The sequence below is a fragment of the Pocillopora verrucosa genome, chromosome 7, assembly GCF_036669915.1.
Source record: "Pocillopora verrucosa isolate sample1 chromosome 7, ASM3666991v2, whole genome shotgun sequence".
NCBI lineage: Eukaryota > Metazoa > Cnidaria > Anthozoa > Scleractinia > Pocilloporidae > Pocillopora > Pocillopora verrucosa.
This window is the reverse complement of record NC_089318.1, coordinates 18,313,093-18,331,908: the sequence shown is the minus strand read 5'-3', so window position 1 is coordinate 18,331,908 and position 18,816 is coordinate 18,313,093. Positions and strand designations below refer to the sequence as shown.

General features: G+C 38.2%; 1 protein-coding gene across 11 annotated transcripts in view; it reads left to right on the top strand.

Annotated features, from left to right (window-relative positions):
• Positions 1-18,816, top strand: part of LOC131780848 (delta-like protein 1) — a 35,758-nt gene that overhangs the window by 723 nt on the left and 16,219 nt on the right. Inside the window, exons 2-3 of one of the 11 annotated variants that reach the window (XM_059097477.2) lie at positions 1,592-1,681; positions 18,328-18,542. In XM_059097477.2, the coding sequence (XP_058953460.1) occupies positions 18,432-18,542 (111 nt within the window). In that variant the 5' untranslated portion in view covers positions 1,592-1,681; positions 18,328-18,431. Of the gene's footprint in view, positions 1-1,591; positions 1,682-2,330; positions 2,469-5,159; positions 5,282-7,920; positions 8,057-10,480; positions 10,503-12,600; positions 12,755-14,637; positions 14,826-16,608; positions 16,667-17,195; positions 17,423-17,655; positions 18,205-18,327; positions 18,543-18,816 lie in introns of those variants that run through there. The other 10 variants (XM_059097469.2, XM_059097486.2, XM_059097453.2 and 7 more) reach the window with 10 other exon arrangements.

The following is an 18,816-nucleotide window of genomic DNA, read 5'->3' as shown; positions in this document are numbered from 1 at the left end:
ATTTATTTTCTAAACTATCATCAAGATATACCGGCCCCAAGAGTTTTTATGGGCGTTTAAATTTGAAGAGCGTTCTTTAAAAATTTCGAAGTAAAGACACTTAGAAAATAGACCTCAAGTTAGTAGGGTTCAACGATCACTTTTGGAGGGCAACAAGTCTTAATGGTCACTTAAAGGTCAAAGGATCCCGCGCTGGAGTGAAATTTTTTAAATTTAGTTCACAGCTTTCCGTCGGGAGAGTTCCCAACGTCTCTGTCTGCTGACTCATCAGAATTGAGTGTTTGTCAAAATATTGAGCAGGTTTTTGGCTTGGATTACGTGTGCTCTAAATAATGCCTTGCTGGCTGAAAAAATTCGCAGAAATCGGCGTCTTTAAGTCTCTCCTTTGAGATAATGCCAGTAAACAACGCCAGTAGCGAAAGCTTATACTTAACGGTGGTTTATTAGATTTAAGGGTCTCTTTGTGTTTGTATTATATTTACAAAAGCGGACGGAAACATCTTCAGTTTTTGCGTCTTCATAGCTGAAACACAATCTCTTTTGTGTTAGCGTGTGTTTGCGCGCGCGTGCCTCGTGTTTGTGCCCCTACCCTCCCCCCCCCCCTTCACCCACGATTTGCGGAATTAGTTTTATTATTTGATTTTTAATGGGCGCAATAGCTCGCAATCTCTGCTGCATTTGCAGCTGTGGAATTATTATTTATTAGCTTCGTTTCCATCTCACTTTCCCGGCTCTCAATTTACGATGATGAAGCATAGTAAATTGGAGAATCTACTAATTCGACTTCCATTGATCTTTGGCTGTGTGGTCAAATCACCGATGAGCTGTCGTCAAACATTAGAGTTATTAAGAGTGTCTGGTTCATAAAACGGAAATTTTCTGCTCTTAAGGCTTTCGTTGAAAGGAATTGACCAAACAAGATGTTTAGAGCAGGTTTATTTTTAAAAATACGCATGATATCCACCTGTTAGGTATTCAGTTGTATTGCAAGCTCGTTAAAACGAAGTCGTAAGCCGTTAAGTGTTCTTTGATGATCCACTTGCTAAAATATTTTGTCTCTTAAGCAATGTTTAGGAAAGGCCAATGTGCGTGACTGTGAAAATCTATTACTTAACCCGTCATCGAAACCTTTTTAACGCTCTTTTTTTTAAACGCGACTGACCACGCCTACAATGTAGATTTTTTTGAAGGAAAAGAAGAATGTGTGGATACTGACTTTGTTTTCCACGAAATCTCATGAACGCGAAGTCTTTTGGACTCTTGAATTTGTAAAATTCTTCTATTACAACAACAGTCAATATCGGCTAGCTAATATAGTGTATAAAGAAACCGTGTCAGTGTGCAGACCCACAATAAGAACCGCCGATGGATCTCTGTGTCGCGTCTTATTTCTTTCTTTCGGTATGTATTTAGATGGTGTAAGTAGACCAGACGGAAGTTGGTTTTCTTTGGTTAATTGATCTCCATGAACTGATTGATTCGGGTTATTAAAATAACTATGACAATGTTTAAACTCTCCCCGTCTCTTAGCGTTTTCCGCAATTAATCACCGATTTAGCGAAGCTTAACATGATGGTTTTAAAAATTCTAGAAATTTGCGGTCTGAGTGGTGTCAAGAAAAATCTTGAAATAGAAACCGATGCGCCGGGGAAGTGCCATAGTCGAGGAATAACTCTACAAGGTTTGTTTTGATGATACTAGTATTGATGATAACTTTGCTATAATGAAATTTGGACAGTGACATCACAGCAAAAATATGAAGAGTACGAGATTGATGGTGAAATTTTGTCCGCATTTGCATGGTTAACTAGCATTAATTGAGGCCATCCGTTCGATGAAGTCAGTCTAGTCAATATAAATCATCTTTAATTAAGAGAAAGACGAAAGGTTGCATTTAATGATAGTCAGTTTTGCAGGTTGAGGGCAATTTCTGTTTGTAAAGTCTTACGAGAATCAAATCAACACACCGAAGGCGTAACAAGTCGTAGTTTAAATTTTCGGAAATGACTCACTTCCTTGTTGAAGGAAAGCGTACCACAAGATATACCAATGAGGTTGTAAAACAAATTATTTTTAAAAGAAGCGTGCGCAAATTCGCAATCCATTGACATGTGGCCACGGCAATGTGGACAATGTCAATAGTAAATTAATTTTTAACCGTTGTATCAAATTGGCAGAGAATAGTTTGCTCCTAAGCCCATATCAAACGGGATTTCGTTACAATGCTAAATATTGCCACAAATTAAGAGGTATTGTCGCATCCTAAGTAAAAAGGTACCTCCCAGATCGGGTTTTAATTGTGTGACCCCGCACGGATATGACTAGAAAAGCTCACTCATCCAGATGTGGCCAGTATTTTAGTTTTGGTTTAGAACGAGTCACTGATCGTAGCGAAGCGAACCTAAATAAACCGCTTGAGGATTCGGGTCTCATTTCATTCAGTCGCATTCACAAGAGAGGGTTTTCAGGTAAGCAAACAATCGGAATGATAGTTTATTTACAAGTCCAAATTTTCTATCGGCAAAAAAGTTTTTATTTTCATTGATCAAAAGTTTATTCATTTAGGCCGGCGAACTTCCTGCCGGTAGGCAGGCTGGCAAGTTTTAAAAGTTATTTTTAAAAGTATGATTCGCCAGAACTTGCTTTTTACTGTAAAGCAGCTGCGAAGAATTGAATTCTTTTGTGAATGTTTATTTCTGAGTGCTGTGGTTATAGAAACAGGAGACTTGGATTTCTCGACACGTCCGCTAACAGTCGGTCGTGCTTGAAAGAGAGCGGCTAAATTTTGGACATTTCATTTCTTCACCTTCTCGTTTTGCAGAAGATTGCGAAAATCACTTTGTTCCTTCGATGATAGCACCTAGTTAGTTGATGCATCCCACTGTGATAAACCGAACATTTAACTTAGATATTTTAGCCGTAAATTACATCGTCTAAATGTTTCCGGACACGAAGTGAAATACAACGTGACCACAAATAAGGGTACCCGCTTCGAGTCGTTACAAAACAGTGAGTGACAAATTTATCATTCTCCATTACTCGACAGAAAGATGATGATGATGATTATTATTATCATGCTTATCACGAGTATTGTTCTCGCTAATTCTTTGCCATTTGAAACGTCATTACTAAACTAGCAAATTCTTCTGTTGAAGTTGTAAAATCCGAGAGCTCTTTTAAACCCACTATATGTTCCGGAAAATGTGACCCTTTAAGATTATTTAAATGAACCAAGACCAGTCGCCTGAGAATTGAAATATTCTCGTTGCATTAGTCAATTTAACTAACTACTTCCTAGCGTGATGTCGGATTTATATTTTCGGTATCACCACGAACTAAATAACCGTTCTTATTTTAGATTCACGAATTGAAAGAAAAATCACGAAATAGACGACTTCTGATAATTAGAGGCTCGCTATTGATCTCAAATTGAATTTCAAGTTTCTGTTGTTTAGAAGGAACAATTGAAATTTTACCGAAGAATGAAGCTACATTATCATTCTTAAGAGGCGAACCAATATAAGATGAAAAGATTTCAACAGAAAATCAATTACCAAAGTAAATCCAGTATTTGCCTCGAGTGTCGTGAATTTTTGTGATTGTTTTTAGCAGTTAAACGTCTCGAACAGTCCAGAAAATTGTTCTAAATTTAAAATGCTGTAGGTTTTTTTTTTTTTTACAGCCCATAGACGTAACACGTAGCACGTAGCACTTAAACTTTTACATCACGGCTCCTGTCCGGCGATACAGCCTCTGAGAGACAATTGGCTTCATTTATCCCACAATTATCTAATTTATAATACTGATAAGCACGCTAGTCTCCCTTAGAAGCTTTCGATCACGAAAATACTACAAAAGAAAATAAAAACATAAGCTTTCTGGTGCCAACAACAACAACAACAAAATTCAAGTAAAAACTCAAACATCTCAAAACACTTATCTTCAACAACTACTGAAAATATGTATTTAAGTGTTTATTGTGTGATATTTACGTTACCGACTCCACAACCCGACCATTTTGTGTTGAAAACAACGGCAACAAAAACAAAATAAAAAAATATGAAATTAAGGTCTCATGAAAAAAATAAAAAAACGAGGAGGCTCGTATTGCGAAAAAAACGAAGCCGCCCGGAGATAATTTTATAATTTATAGTTTTTTCACCTTGAAGAGATATGTTTGCTATGAAGCAATCTTTGCATAATGTTACAAATATACGCCTTCGCAATGAGGCTGTATTTTAACAGCAGTAAACTGCGTAGGCATGACTATGGCCTTTTGGGTATAGTTCCGCTGTTCCCTTATCTCGGCCTCCGGCGGCAAAAAACTTTTCTTGATCATACCACAATCGTCGACCAAAGTGTTGAAACACAGTTCCCAATTCGTCATTTTCAACCCTTTTTGCCTTGCTGGCCAATATTTTTCGCCCATTTCTCCGAAGTAATTTGTGCCATAATTTCTGGGATCTTCAGTAGCAAAAAAAAAAAAAAAAAAAATTAGTATTAAGTCGATAGCGTGGTATACAAATAATAGTGTTATTTGACTCATTTAAAGGCCAGGCCTATTTCAGCACAATACGTTGTTAGTTGATTATGTGTTAAATTGTATCACGTTTTTGCACCTTAAAAACGTTCGCCTAATTTTTTTTTTCAGTTTCATTTACAATCCACTGTAATCCTCTCCATCCCTTAGCAATCTTTGTTTATCCTTGGTTTAGAAGCTTTTTCTTTTGTTTTTGTTTGTTTGTTTTTTTTTTTTAACTCGGTGTAAATTGTTACTCAGAGTCTTCTGAAGATAGTGTTTGCAAAGTAACTGAAGATATTGCGAAACACCTGACAGGAAGTTCTTCCACAGGACAGCAGCTTTGATGAGGGAAATCCAAATTCTAATATCATTTCATAAAATTTCATCAATTTAGTCTACTGCTTATTGTGGATTGATCACTCGTCGGATATAAGGCTCTATCGAAAGCGGTTTTTTTGTAGTGATCGTGGTTTAAAGAGATTGAGAGACTCGAAGTACTTCTTAGAAGCGTTGGTGTTGCAGGCTGCACTATCACAGAGTTTGATTGGCCAATTTTTAAAATCATGACGCACTGCCTTAAGTATTGGTTTAATAAACATGGGTGGTTGCCAGGAAATTGAAAATTAAGCGTAGTTACGCAAGAGACTGCGGCCAAGGGAACTCTTATTTTAGCTCGGCGGTCTGGTACAATTTCCTTTGAAAACCGCGCGACGAATGAACATGTAAAGCTGTTTTGGAGCCTGTAGAAGAAAACGTACGGTATGAACAAATCTACGTCAATACTTAACAGAAGAATTAGTTTTGTCGAAAGAGTCATTTATCACTCACTCCGTTACAGATAGCACTATAATTCTCAGTCATTTATTACATTCACAAAAGTTCCAATTTTATTCAACACTTCTTCAAATTAAAATAATCCGGCGCAGTTTTACTTGAGCTAATGGTTCCTTTCTACAAGATATAAATCGATTCTTTAAATAGCCAGTTGCCAAGCCTAGAATTTTCGAGGGTGCTTAGTTAGGATTACCTCTGCCTGCTCATTCAGACTAAACTAAGAGAGCTCAATTTGAATTAGTTTTAATGTAAAAAAGGCTCATTTGAATTTCCTATTTTATTCCTGAATTAGATTCTAATGAGTAAGTTTCAAATTTAGCCGACTATGTATAAATAAAATTTTGTAATTTATGATTTCATATTTGAAAATCAGCTTTGGCATTTGCCCAGAAGTGTGTAAATAGAGGAATTGGTTTGTTTTACACGTGGGTTTGTGTGAGTTCAATGATGGCGACATCTGATTCCGCTTCATTACGTTATGTTGATTTTTGAGTGAAAGAAAACCATTGATGCTCGCGGTGCATTATAACTACAACAAACAGCGGATGTTACGACAACGTGAAGAATGCCACTCAGGCCTTTAACTTAATCCATCTCTCACAGGCTAAGTAGGAAAGCGCCAAACAAAACTCCTTGTTTACAGTCAAAGGTTTAACTTTGTTGTATCATCGTCAATTTTTAGCGAGAACTTTTTGCTATGCGGTACTGTATAAAGAACTAGTGTACATGATAAAACGCAAATTGACGCAATCAATTATTACACAACTGGTATTTATCCAGTAATTGTGTTTGTGATTACCATTAGAGTGGCTGAGTGACAAGTAATAATTGATAAAAGTGTAATTTCGAACCATCATCACACTTCCACTAATTACAGTGTGAAGCCGTAGGTTTCGGGAAACTTACAGCTTGTAAAGCGCGTTTCTTTTCATTTCTTCTGCAATTCTTTTTAATACTCCTTTTGTATTTTTTTAATTCTTTAACCCAGCCCGCTAAAATTTACCAGTACGAAAGAAAAACACTGAAAAGCGACCAGTTTCCATCGACCATCTGTATGTAGCCTTGAGCTGTTTGCTACGGACTTAAAGTTTGCGCCAGCTTTAAGGGCAGTTTTAACAAGTTGAACAGTGGCCGGCCTGTCAGTTCAACTTTTTCCTTTTTAATTCCGCATCTTTGACGACGCCGGCATTTAAAATTTTGTACTTCTACATTGATACCTGCTTTAATGTCGACAATCTGCCGGCTGCGACCTGTTGTGTCTTTCCCGAAGCCAAAACCTAGAAAAGTCTATGTAAATTTGAAAATCGTGCTATCGGCCTATTTTTCTGCTTTTGAGTGCCGACGGAATTTTAGAACGAGAGGTCAGGCAGCTGAAGTTACTCACTGGTTGTAAAGGTATGTAAAGTACCTTTGTAGAGGAGTTGGAATTTCCATTTTGTTTTTTATTTCTAGAAATTTCAAAGTGGGATGCCAGGTGTTCAATAAAATGAGATAAATGTCCTGGATATTAGGCTTCAGTCATGCTCGACTTAATGTCTTTTTCAAACTGGGACTCCCGCTATCTAATGTAAAACTCGCTTTGCCGCTAACACGCGATTTTTTTGTTTTATTGTATTTACCTATTGTTTGATTACGATCGGACGCTTTGTTCGGATTACAGGTCTTAAAGAAGCGTTTGCTCAACGGGTATGGGAGTGGCAAAATGCTAGAATTTTATCGCGTTTAATCAGGTGGATGAAAGTTGCATATAAATTCCACCTCGTGCTTCAGTTTACAGCTAGCCATTTGTGCACTTAGCAAATGAAGCTTCACATTACTAACTAGAGATCACTTAAAACTTCTTACGTCGTGATCTTTTTGGTCCCACTGGACGAATTAGCTTTTAAGTCTTGGAAGCTGAGAAGTTGTTTCGAAGTCATTTCACTGTGAAACTTGTGAAGGTTGAGAGCAACGCTGACGACTGAGAAACACATCCCCTTAAACATGCCGTCCTGATGAATAAACAAAATCTCAAAACTGACACTGAAAGATGATGTTGGGTAGTTAAGAACTTGGCAATTTTTTTCAAAGCTGGAAATGCCATGGAGCTAAAACTTGCAGCTGAGTTAAGCCGTCAATGGTGATTTTTGTTTTAGTTAAATCAAACCCCGCTTTGTTAAGTAATCTACCGTACAAAACCGCAGAACCAATCAGAATATTAATACAGGGATTGATTTGTGTCTCCTTGAAACAAACGAACTCGTCTGCTTGGTTGAAATTTTGAAACAGGTCAAGAAATTTCACCGTAAGTTTGATGTGTGTACGATAATAAAGATAACTATGCAAACAGAATGAAGATCTTTTTCCGCCCAAGGCACATTACCACCCGCTTAAATTCGACCACCAAAAAGCCCGACACTAACCGCCAAGCCTTGAAATAACACCGGCAGTAATAGACTTATTTTAGCGTCTCACTTTGTTTGCAATAAGGTGTAACATGTGCCCGCGATCCGTCTGGTCTTCGTGCGAATTTCTCTGTCTCGCGACTGGTCCAATGTATATATGCTCCTATATGATTACTGCGCTCACTTGTTCCCGGGGCTACCTAGAGGGTGTTTCCATATATATTAGACCTCCGTAATGGCGTAAATCAAAGGACAATATACACTCGATGCATTTTTGCGTGCAGCTCAAGACCAGCATGTGGACTCAATATCTCAAGTAAGTGCAGGGCTTTCCTCTCTCCGATAGAGCTTGCTTGCATTTCGCGAGATATCCTGTCCGAAACGAATAGAAATCTTGTCCGAAACAGCTGCACTAATTTTGTAAGACGGTTGCAAGTTTCGCAGAGTGTTTGGTGAAGACGCAGATAATCGAAAAGGAAAATGCAAGCAAGTTCAATTTTTTAATATTTTTACACGTGTAGTGGACCAGTAATGGGACCAAAACAACCTGGCGTTTCTATCCTTGTTGTTTTGTCGCAATTTCGCTTTCTTGGTTTTGAACTGCAGGAGGAAAGAAACCGAAAATTCCAACCAATTTCAATTTCATCAAACGAATGTAAATTAATCGCATCTATTCATTTTCGACAGAAATCTTTCATTTCTCAAAACGAATTTTTCTCTAAGCGGCGATGATTTTCTTCGCTTCACTGGATACACGTGTAGGTCGATCAGGGCAAATTTGAAAGTCCAATATCGATTACTTTTTTTCCTGTGTTGTATTATTTGTAATGATATACGTTGGCGGGACAGAAATTGAGATGCAATCATTGATTATTCTCAGTCCTATTCCGGTTTTTTAAACAGAGCATTCTCACTCGGTGTCGTAATTTACTTCTGCCCCCAACAAATATTGAACTGGTTGTCGAATGGAGAAGAAAGTTAGCGCGTAATGATTTGCCTCAAGATAAGATAAAAACCCATTGTTGTTGACATATTCTCGATGAAACCTTTACAAAATCATATGTACCACTGTAAGAGACGTGCCGTCCATAATGATTGCACATGAAAAGCGCAAAGATTAAAATTCGTCATCATATTGATAGTTTTGAGAGTTATGCAAATGAAATCGCTTTGTTTTAGAGAAACATTTCCTTGTTTCGAATAACAACGATGTCTTGCTTTTCGAAACTGTTATGTGTTCTCGAAAGTTATGCTCAGACTCTATTTTTACAGCATTCAAGAGCGATTGAAACTCATTACCCACGGGTTTCATTGAATATGAATATATTTGTTCTAAATTTACGTATTCTCCAAGACTCTACCCGTCAATAGATTCAGCAAAGAAAACTTCCGTCGGCCCTTCTCGAAATTTGCATACCAGCTGTCCCTTAACAAAAATTAGAATAACAACGTGCGATTAGGTTGAATGCCCGCGCATTTTTACGCGTTTCGAAAGGCACGTGCTCTACAAATCGTCTAAAAGAGAAATTCAATGAGTACAAAGGTTTGAGGGCCGTTTAATGTTCTTTACGTTGACAAGTAAGAGGTCCGATTGCACTTATGATCTCAAATGAGTGAAAAGACAAAGAATTAATGCATTCTGCAATATTAATAGTGTTTGTAGCGCCTCTAGAAGCTGTGGAATTATTCCAGAGCATTTCAAGACACGAGTAAACAGACTTCAATGTTCGATGTTTCTAAATTTATTTTGCCAGCCATTCTGTTACTTATTATCTTACAATTTTGCCCCTCGGCACTTTTATGCGTTTTTAACCCGATTGATCTTCGACATCACGGATAGTGTAACAAGTACGCCCCCTTAAGCCTGCCATAACATTCCGTCTTTAATTTTGCGTAGAATATCTATCAGTGGGTTTTAACACAAAACACGACCTGCTACTATTACAATGAAAACCATGACAGAGCGAGATTTAGTGAAAAGAATCGATTTCCTCGCAGTAGCAGGTGCCGGGCACAATTTGAGACAAGTCAATCGAAGTCAAGCAGGGGTCTCCCTCCCTTGGAGCTGAATTAAAGAATGAAAAACATCTTTTAAAGATAGGAGACACAATTCTTTTATCACAACTAAATCAACTCACTATCGCAAGGGTGATTTGGTGAAAGAGAAAAGTCCTAAACAAAATTAGCTCATTAAGCGATGGCGAATTATAGCCGTGTATTTTTAGCACTAATGTGTGCTCGTGTTAACTGCGAATTACAAAAATAGCGCTTGTAAAGCTTTTTTTAAACCCAGAGTTTTAAGAAAAACCAGTAGACTATTTGAGCACAGAGTAGTTATATTAATACCACTGTTTTCTTTCAAAAACCTTAAAATAGTTTGTCTATATTGATTATGGATGCTTGTAAACCCCAACTGATACTAATTTCAACTCGACGTGAAATAAGTTTTTCTGCGTAAACATTGCTACTCGAGGAAAATTTCAAATGTGCTGGCTGTTTGCCGTGTGCGCGTGTGTCCATATTTCCTGCACACCTAAAACCGACTGACTTTAAACAAGCTAATGATATGCGAATCCCTTGGTAACGGAAAGTGCCGAAAATTGCGCCTGTGAATATGCCTCACTTGAAGTAGAAGATTACAGTGAAGCTGTGATTTTGTGAATTTGATACGAGTAAGAATCCTACTTAATTTTTTTATTTTGTCACACATCATGAGATGCTGCAATTAGACCCGTTTGAGTTATTACATAGCCGGCGATGAGGTAAATGATTACTTTTTTTAAAGATAATTTGACGTGAACATTTTAGAAAAAATAAAAATAGCTTATGTTGTTAAAGAGAATGCAAACCCTAAGTTATAGTTTTTTCTTTCTGAATGAAGGAATAGATTGCGAGTATAATGCCTTACTTTCAATTCAAGGAACTCGTCCAAATTTGAGGAACAAAATACAGTATGTTCAAAATTCAGCTGAATTCAATCATCCAGTTTAGGATCGCTACCGATCGAAACGACGTCAGAAATAATCGTTGGCACCGACAAAGTTACGATAGTTTTAGATAGTGAACTGTATTTTTTTTCCACTGGTTTAATTGTCTTCATTTAAAGCAATCGTCATAGTAGTTGTAACTCGAAACATTAGGTCCGCACTTTTGCCTGGTTCGTAGCCGCCGGCCATATTGGAGCTGAAATTTATTGTTTTTTTTTCCTTCGATTCAAATATTTCAGCATTGACTCAGTTTGTATTGTTTATAGTAGAACAATTCATCTATCCATAAATACTCGATATTCATCTATTACAAACGTTTCAAATTTCTTGAGCATTGCTTCAAATTTTGGAGTTTTCTGAGATACGTGGACCTGAGCTAATTTGGAAAATGATCGACGCCATCTTATTGAAAACTTCGTCATTCCGTGTCCAGCTTTCGATTTCTATTTCGCAATTTTGGTTCGTTGCGAGGTGATAGCAGTGATATCTTGGAGGTACTTAGTTCTTAAGTGTTTTTATTTTCAGTGTTCCTGTTTTATGCTCTTCGAAAACCTTATCAATCACGCGCATAGAACATTTGTGAAAGTGAGGCACATCGCCAACAATCTTCTTTTTGTTCTAATTCCAGTTTTTTTTTCCTATTCCAATTTTTTCCTGTATTATATTGGCGTAAATGGCAGTTTTCAAAGTATTTATTGATAAAAGAAATCAGTTTTTATAAATAAGAATAAAATTTCACTAGTAACCACGGGTAACAACGGCATAATAATGAGAATTTTCAAAGATTTGCCAACTTAAGAGGGCATATTAAAAAAAAACAAGTCATGTAACACAATGTCTTCTCAGAAAGAATTAAGAACGAGAGCGAACCTTTTATCAGTTGTAAGGATCGAATTCCTTGCTGTTAAGTTGTAAATGTTCTTAGCGTTTTATCCGGCTTTTCACTGCCTTCTCCACCTGTTTTAGATGATTGCTTTCTATCGTTTATGATCACTGAACTTCAACTGCGTTATTACTCGTTCTGCAGTATTTTCCTAGTCTACTTTCAACACGAAATTCGTTTGCGTGTGATTGACATGGCAACTATGGAAAATTTAAAGCTATTCGGTAAGTATTGCCATTAAAACCATTGAAAAAGAATTTGACTGATTTACTGTACTTATCGAACTGGCAAATACAAAGTGCTTTTTTCTGTTGTTTCTTTGAAAACGCTAAGTACATCTCAGTGATTACACTTAAAAAAGATTCATTCAGTACTCTCTTCATTTTTCTGATATCTATGTGGTCGCAGTTTCTCATGTATGTTTACCAGACTTTATAATTAATTTAGGTTTATTAGAGAAATTTACACCTTTACATCCAAAGGTATCAGTCAGTTAGCGCTTTCGACATATTCCAGTGAAACCTATCGATCAATTGCATTTGCTAATTATTCCAGTTTTCTACCTAGTTACATGCCTGCTTAAGCAGTAAAATTTCCTTGGAGTTAGCTTTCGTGTTAGTTTTTCGAAATTTTCAGCATTTTAAGCTTATATTCGTGGTATTTTAATGTTGCAATTAATGTCACTTAACGTCAATTTACGAAGGAAGGAAGGACGTGCCTAAAACGTTTTTAAGGTAATCCTTTTCAAGTTAGCTTCCGGAAAAAGCGATAAAAACTAATGTAATTACCACAAACAGACAGCCAACGAGTTCAGTCATTCCTTGGCTTTCATTAAGCTGTGTGAAAATGAGTGCAAAACTACGCGAGAGAGATTGAGAAAGACTACTGAAAACACTAAGGCAAGGGTGTTCGTGGTGTACATGTGCGGTCGCGTTGAATACATGGCGGGAAAGTTCGACGCGGCCTCACCACTGCTGCACAGTGTGTGGCGGGAGTTGGTGAGAGACGCAGACACTTTTCTAGTCAGCGGACGACAAGCGTGATCTAGGAGTCGGTTTCAATATTTCAACGTTTGTATTATTGCTGTGCAATGACGAAGTTTTGATGGAAACTTAGAGAAGGGGTATTGAGGACTGCGAAATCAGTGAGTAACCGTAATTTCATTAATTGATAACAGACCAATTAGTTGTAGCTATCTGCGCCTTGCTCGAGAGCGTGTCGAGATGAAAATCATAGCAAATTTTCGATAGATCTTCTCTCTTCATCATTCAGTGTTCAGTGGCATTTAGACCAACGTGAATTGTACATCTTACTAGCCTTCATCGTACACTTATTCAGTAGAGAAACGTCAGTGGTTTCCTTACAGAAAACAACGCCTTTCTGTTGTCGCTGAACACAAATGTTATTATTCTTTGTTTTCACAACAGAACGTTTAAGACTCGCGGTTAGTTTGTAAACATCAAAGTTGGAATAATTTTACACCACCTGAGACTGTCGAGATTCAGTTCAAAGTTAACATGATATAAATATTTTTTGTTGATTATACCAGAAACGTTATCAAGTCACGAGGTGTTCAGCTGACCACGAGGTCTACAAATGACTCCATATTTTGTTTTTTATTTTGTTTTTTTTTAGCCGAGCATGTGGTCTTCTGTAACCGGCCACTGTGCGGGTATGAAAAATTTCCTTAGCATTGATCAAGATCTAATGAGATACACTGATGAACTCTCAGGTCATCCATATGAAAAAGTTAATTAACATCGTCAAAAGCTGTCCATTTTTGAAAGTAATGAACTCAAATAAGGCAGGCATATGTCCCATGAAAGTTCTCGACAATTGTTTTGTCTTCGTATCGGATTCGATCGCAGCCATAATAGTATCCACAAATGAAAACATGTTGCTATCGTCAAACGAGGACTTTGGTAATTTGCTCATTAGCATTATCAAGTTGACAAGATGCAGAACAAACTGGGAAAATCGAAAACATCTGCTTGATAGCCGAACCCATGAACGATGTCGCGAATTCACTTCACCTAACATCAGTTTCATTTTATCCTCATCGGGAGAATTTCGGGTTTTCATGGAGTTGTCTTTCTTTTCTTGTCAGAGTGATCGAAAAGTTCGCATTTTTGTTTATGGTAAACAAGACTACCCGTGTGCTGCTAATAAACGTAGACTCGCCGTTAAATAGCAGTGGTTAGGCGTGAAAACCACAGTGCTAGCTGGAACTCCTTCAGAGGAAAGGGATGTTTCCGCAGTCGGCATAGCTAAAATGAAAACAAGCTCCAAATTGGCAGCAATTCTTGTATAAAGATACGCTTCCTGTATTGTTCATTTTGAAAACATTTCATGTAGTTTGAAGTATCATTTAGTGGCAACTTTTTCGCTCCTTGACGCCCTCTCTAAAACTCGATCACATCTCACCTCACGTTTCAAGGGTGTGAGCTTCTCACGTGAGATTACTAAAGAACAAAAACCTCGGCACTCTTTTATCATACAACATCTTGGTGGTGAATCAGTGTCCAATCTCGTCTCGCCCTTCTCGAAAAAAAAACTGCTGATTGATGGCCTAACAGATGTTTAAAGTAAGTCATTACCCTAAAAGTAATTCCTTATTCTACTTTGCTTCATTTTTCGTCGGTAAAAGCAGACCACCGTGTTAGCTTTGTTAACAGTGTGTCTCAGGAATATAGCAGATAAATTGTAGACTGGCGCGTAAGAACCGGAAAGTCTGCCTTTTGTCAAAATTAATGACCATTAATTCAAGCCAAGAATTTTTTACGCTGATAACTGGTTGAGATAACGATCAGAACCTCAAGCTAATCTCTGTAATAGAAAGCCATAACTGGACGCGAAAGGAAATCTAATGTCATAGATTATGAGAGACAAGTTGTGCGCGATCTGGGGCGAGTTGGTTTTTCTAGAGGTTTCCGTCAGTGTTTACCCAATTTGCACTGTGAACCAAGAGTATACTACCTCTGCAAGGAGTGTGTACGGTCGTTCATTCTTAGAGAGTTAGCACGTGGTGTGGACAAGAGCCAAACATTTTGACAATCAAATTTGCGTTTGATTGTTCTAACGCTTTGCCGTATTGAGCTTTTTTCCGGTCTAAGTGAGTTGAAAGCGAGCTAATTTGATGTACGGTTGGTAATTGGCGGACAAGCGAGTTCTTGCACGCGAGTGATATGCGTTACTGGGCAGACACTTCTTTTAAGGTACGTGATGATATCATCGCCTTGTAAAACTGTTCATTTCACTTGAAAAAAGTTAAAGCAGTTAACAAATTATGCGGCACTTATATTTTGCTCTGACCTTGACAAAGTCCATTTAGATTATCCAGTAAAAAGGGGCTCCACCGACTCAAGCAGATTTATGAGGCATTTAAGGGGCGTCAACAGCTAGATTCCTACAGGGGCTATCAAAATACCTTATCTCCGTTTGTAAATACACTTTACTCTTGGAAAGCGCGCGCCATTCTAATTGCGCCCTTTTGGTAAAAATCTGAGTATACTTAAGATTATTGCATTGATAGACCTTTCATTACAAAGCTCGGTCAACTGTTTTATAAACACTTGCAGGTATTTCTAACACACAATTCCGCGGGGGATAGTCCGTTTTGATCATGTAGTTTCAAGGGGGGTGGGTTAATTGGATTTCATTGACATATCGTCGACTTTGAATCGTGGTCAAAGTCTTCACTGAACATCGATTTCATTTCCTTCCGAGATGTAAGGACAGTTTTTTCATTGACGTAAGTACTTTTTTGTCGTATAATTTAACCTTGGAATGTTAGCAAAAGTTTTTTAAATGGGTATTGCGTGTTCACTGTATCCTTTTCTTGGGGCAGATTTTTGTCAAATCGCCGTGTGACTTAAGCATTCGCGAACGGAAACAAACGAAAGGAACATATCCATGTCAAATTAATTTTTTTTCGACAAAAACAAATAAACAAAAGAGCTTAAATTCATCCATCGATTATTTGGTGATTATCGTTTTGACAAACCTCAACGCCAGAACATAATTTATTCCAGAAATATCCATTGAAAATTTAGAATGTTGGGATTGAAATTTGATCTATTTTGGCATTGTTTGCTTTCCAAGGTAAAGTATGCCATTTTTATTAGCTTTGCATTCAGTTCGAGTAGCAAAGATTGGCCTAACAGGCCCAACTTACCGCAGCTTTTCTTTTCGACCAAAGGCATGCAAGAAGGTTGTTGCTCAGATAGCATACTGTTTCCCCCTCCGGGAAATCGGTATTAGGGTGTATCTCTTAACACCCCGGGCTTGTCACAAACGCCAATTTATAGGCGCGTGTAACATCACTGGGTGGTCTGAAGTGACGTGGTCTTTTTTTAAAATCGTTCGCCTCTGGAATCTCTGACAAATGAAATCTCGACGCGGCCGGAATCTCACTACTTTGATGTTGTGTTTGTTTTAATTACTCAGTATCCCTAATTGCTTGCTTACCACTGGATTATTTGGATTGCAAAAATATTTGTTTTGGAGTCTCATCTGTGCGAGTTAGAGGCTCGTTTTGCGGTCTTCTTTAAAGAGCCGGAAACTATGAGGAGTACGGGAAAACCCGAGTCGCAAGGTCATGGTTGTTTGTATTGTTCTCATAGCAAAACAGCCAATCGATTGAAGCTGCTTATCTCGGTTTACCAGCGATTTTAAATACACTGCTTATGTGCGTAGCTTGCGCTGTTTTCAGCAAGTGCACAAGCGTTTCTTTAGAAATTTTTCTCACGTTGGTGATGTGCGGGTGGTCGCAACTGCGTCGAGAAAACGCTAAACCCTCGATCAATGTTTGTGGCAGAACTAGTTACAGTTACATCATGACGGAAAATACGAAAAAGCATACGATCCGCTTGAATGAAGGCATGGGAAAAAGAGCTGATGCAGAATACCACTTAGGGTCACAGGCTTGTCGATGTGTCACAATGTTCCCAGAATAGCTATATAGATAATTGGAAAGTTATTCGCTGACATATGCATAGCTTCGCTTCATTGCGTTTCGCCCCGTCTTCGTTCGCACAGGCAGACGTAAGCATATAAGGTTGGTAGAAACCCAACTCTATCGAATCGGCGCCGTTTTTGAAATCCTTTATTTTAATTTGTGGTCGCAGATTTGGCGATCAAAAGATTAGCTTAGAACTCTGAACAGCCTCTGGTCGATTTCGATGTATATTACGGCTCGAGAAATGCTGACGCACAAACCGCCGACATTTTTTCAGCATTAAATCCACGAGTTTACTTGTGCGCGAAAGTCAGCTTGCAGTGAGAGGTCAGTCAGCTTAAACTTCGGATGAATTTCACATGACATCTGTAATCCTGTCATTAAGCGAAAAAACTCTTTTTACAAAACGATACTAAAAAACCGGATTATCCACTGTAAAAGCCACCTTGACTTCTAAGTAGCTAAAGCGGAATCTACTAGTATCTCTTGCCAGTTGCTATCAAAACGACGTAAACAAATCGAGAGTGTGAGAAATTTCCTTCTTCGCGCATCAGTTGCCTCATCAGCAAAATATTCGCACAGCAGTAGCGTCTAGAAATTGATGATCAGTATTTCATTGTTCGCGGGGACTCCCCCACCCATACATTCTATCATTGCGACGAATAGATCAGTCCATTATCATACGGTTGCATCACAGGTTAGAGTTGTCCCGGGGATCATCTTATCTCAAATCAATGACTGAAGCACTTAGTTCAATGAACGACACATGGACTTCGTCTTTTCATTCTGTTTTGGCTCTGTGAATTTGTTTCTAACTGTGCACGAACTGTGCTATTTTATCCACTGTGGTATTCGGTGAGTAGTTAAAAGGATCTTGCGCTCTTAGAAATTTTACGTTACATTAAATACCGATACACAAAATTATCGGTTCACATTTGCACGTTCGTCTAGGAAGAAACAGTGTCCTTTAGAAACGACAGTTGATTTAATTCGATCGCTTTTTGGCATTCAAAGGTTACGTATTTCCGAGTGGACTCTGTTAAGAAAGAAGCTTTTGTCACAAGCCATTGTCAGCGTGTTTCCTGTGCAGGTTAAGTTAAGAAATAACGAAAAATCAGCGATAGTATTACCGGGTTGGTGCGATAATCGAAAGTTTTAACAACACATAACAGCGAGATGTCGACTACCATGGTCAGATTTCAATGAATTTCGTTTTCACCGAGTCGAAAATTGGTTTTAGTTACGATATAGTTTCTGTTTTTGCGTGGCATGCTTTGCTGCCTCGACAAGCCCCTACATGTCTGACTTGTGATCATAACAGAGTTCGCGCGGACCATCTGTGAAGCCACGGGTTGAATTTCTACGTAATAATCATCAGCTTTTGATTTATTTAATGAAACCTTTGTCTTGAGTTACAAACTACGTCTCAGTGCATTGAAAGCACCTTGAAGGAAGTCCCAGAAGAATTAGTTACCACTTTGGAAGTCAATACGCTAAGCCCCAGGGATTGTTTCTGACAACACTTTGTATACCTTTGGAATCAGGCAACCGTGAAAGTACGGTTGCGTTACCTACCTAGCTCGTCGACCGGCCCGCAACGAGCGTTCCAAGCTCGATTGGATGGAATTTGCGATCATGTAAAGGATTTCCTTTCGTTTTAGTACATAAATGATAACAATTGACAATTGTCCTGTTAGGGAAACTCATATTTACGTAACAAGAAATTAATCGCGATTAATTTTATCTCCATGTTCTTTCAGGCTGAGCCGTGAGAAAACCGCAGCAGGAGGATCACACCAACCGTTCGAGTGGGTTTTAGCACACTCTGTCCTGATTACACTTTAATGAGTTGGGCACGAAACTCATGCATATGAGAGACTTCACTCGGCATTCACTGGCCGCATTTGTGAAAGGAATCCAGCGCCCAAACCTCGGAGTTCTTGTGATTTTACTGTTGGCTAGCGTACTGCCTAAAGTAAGTACACTGAAAATATATTGTGAGCGCTCTCAAGCGCCCAAGACGTCGCTAAGTATTTGGTTTAATTGTTGCCCTCGTTCTGTTCGAGTTCACAATAATAGCGGTTTTGTTGGGATATAGAAATAATTTTTAATGACGATTTTCACTATTTCGCGGTCAATCTCGGATTGTTTGAATAAATAGATGAGCTCATTAGAAAACCAATAGATCTACGTGTTATCATTCTCGCTTATTAAGCAATTCAGTCATTTTTCGAATCTTTTATCTCAAG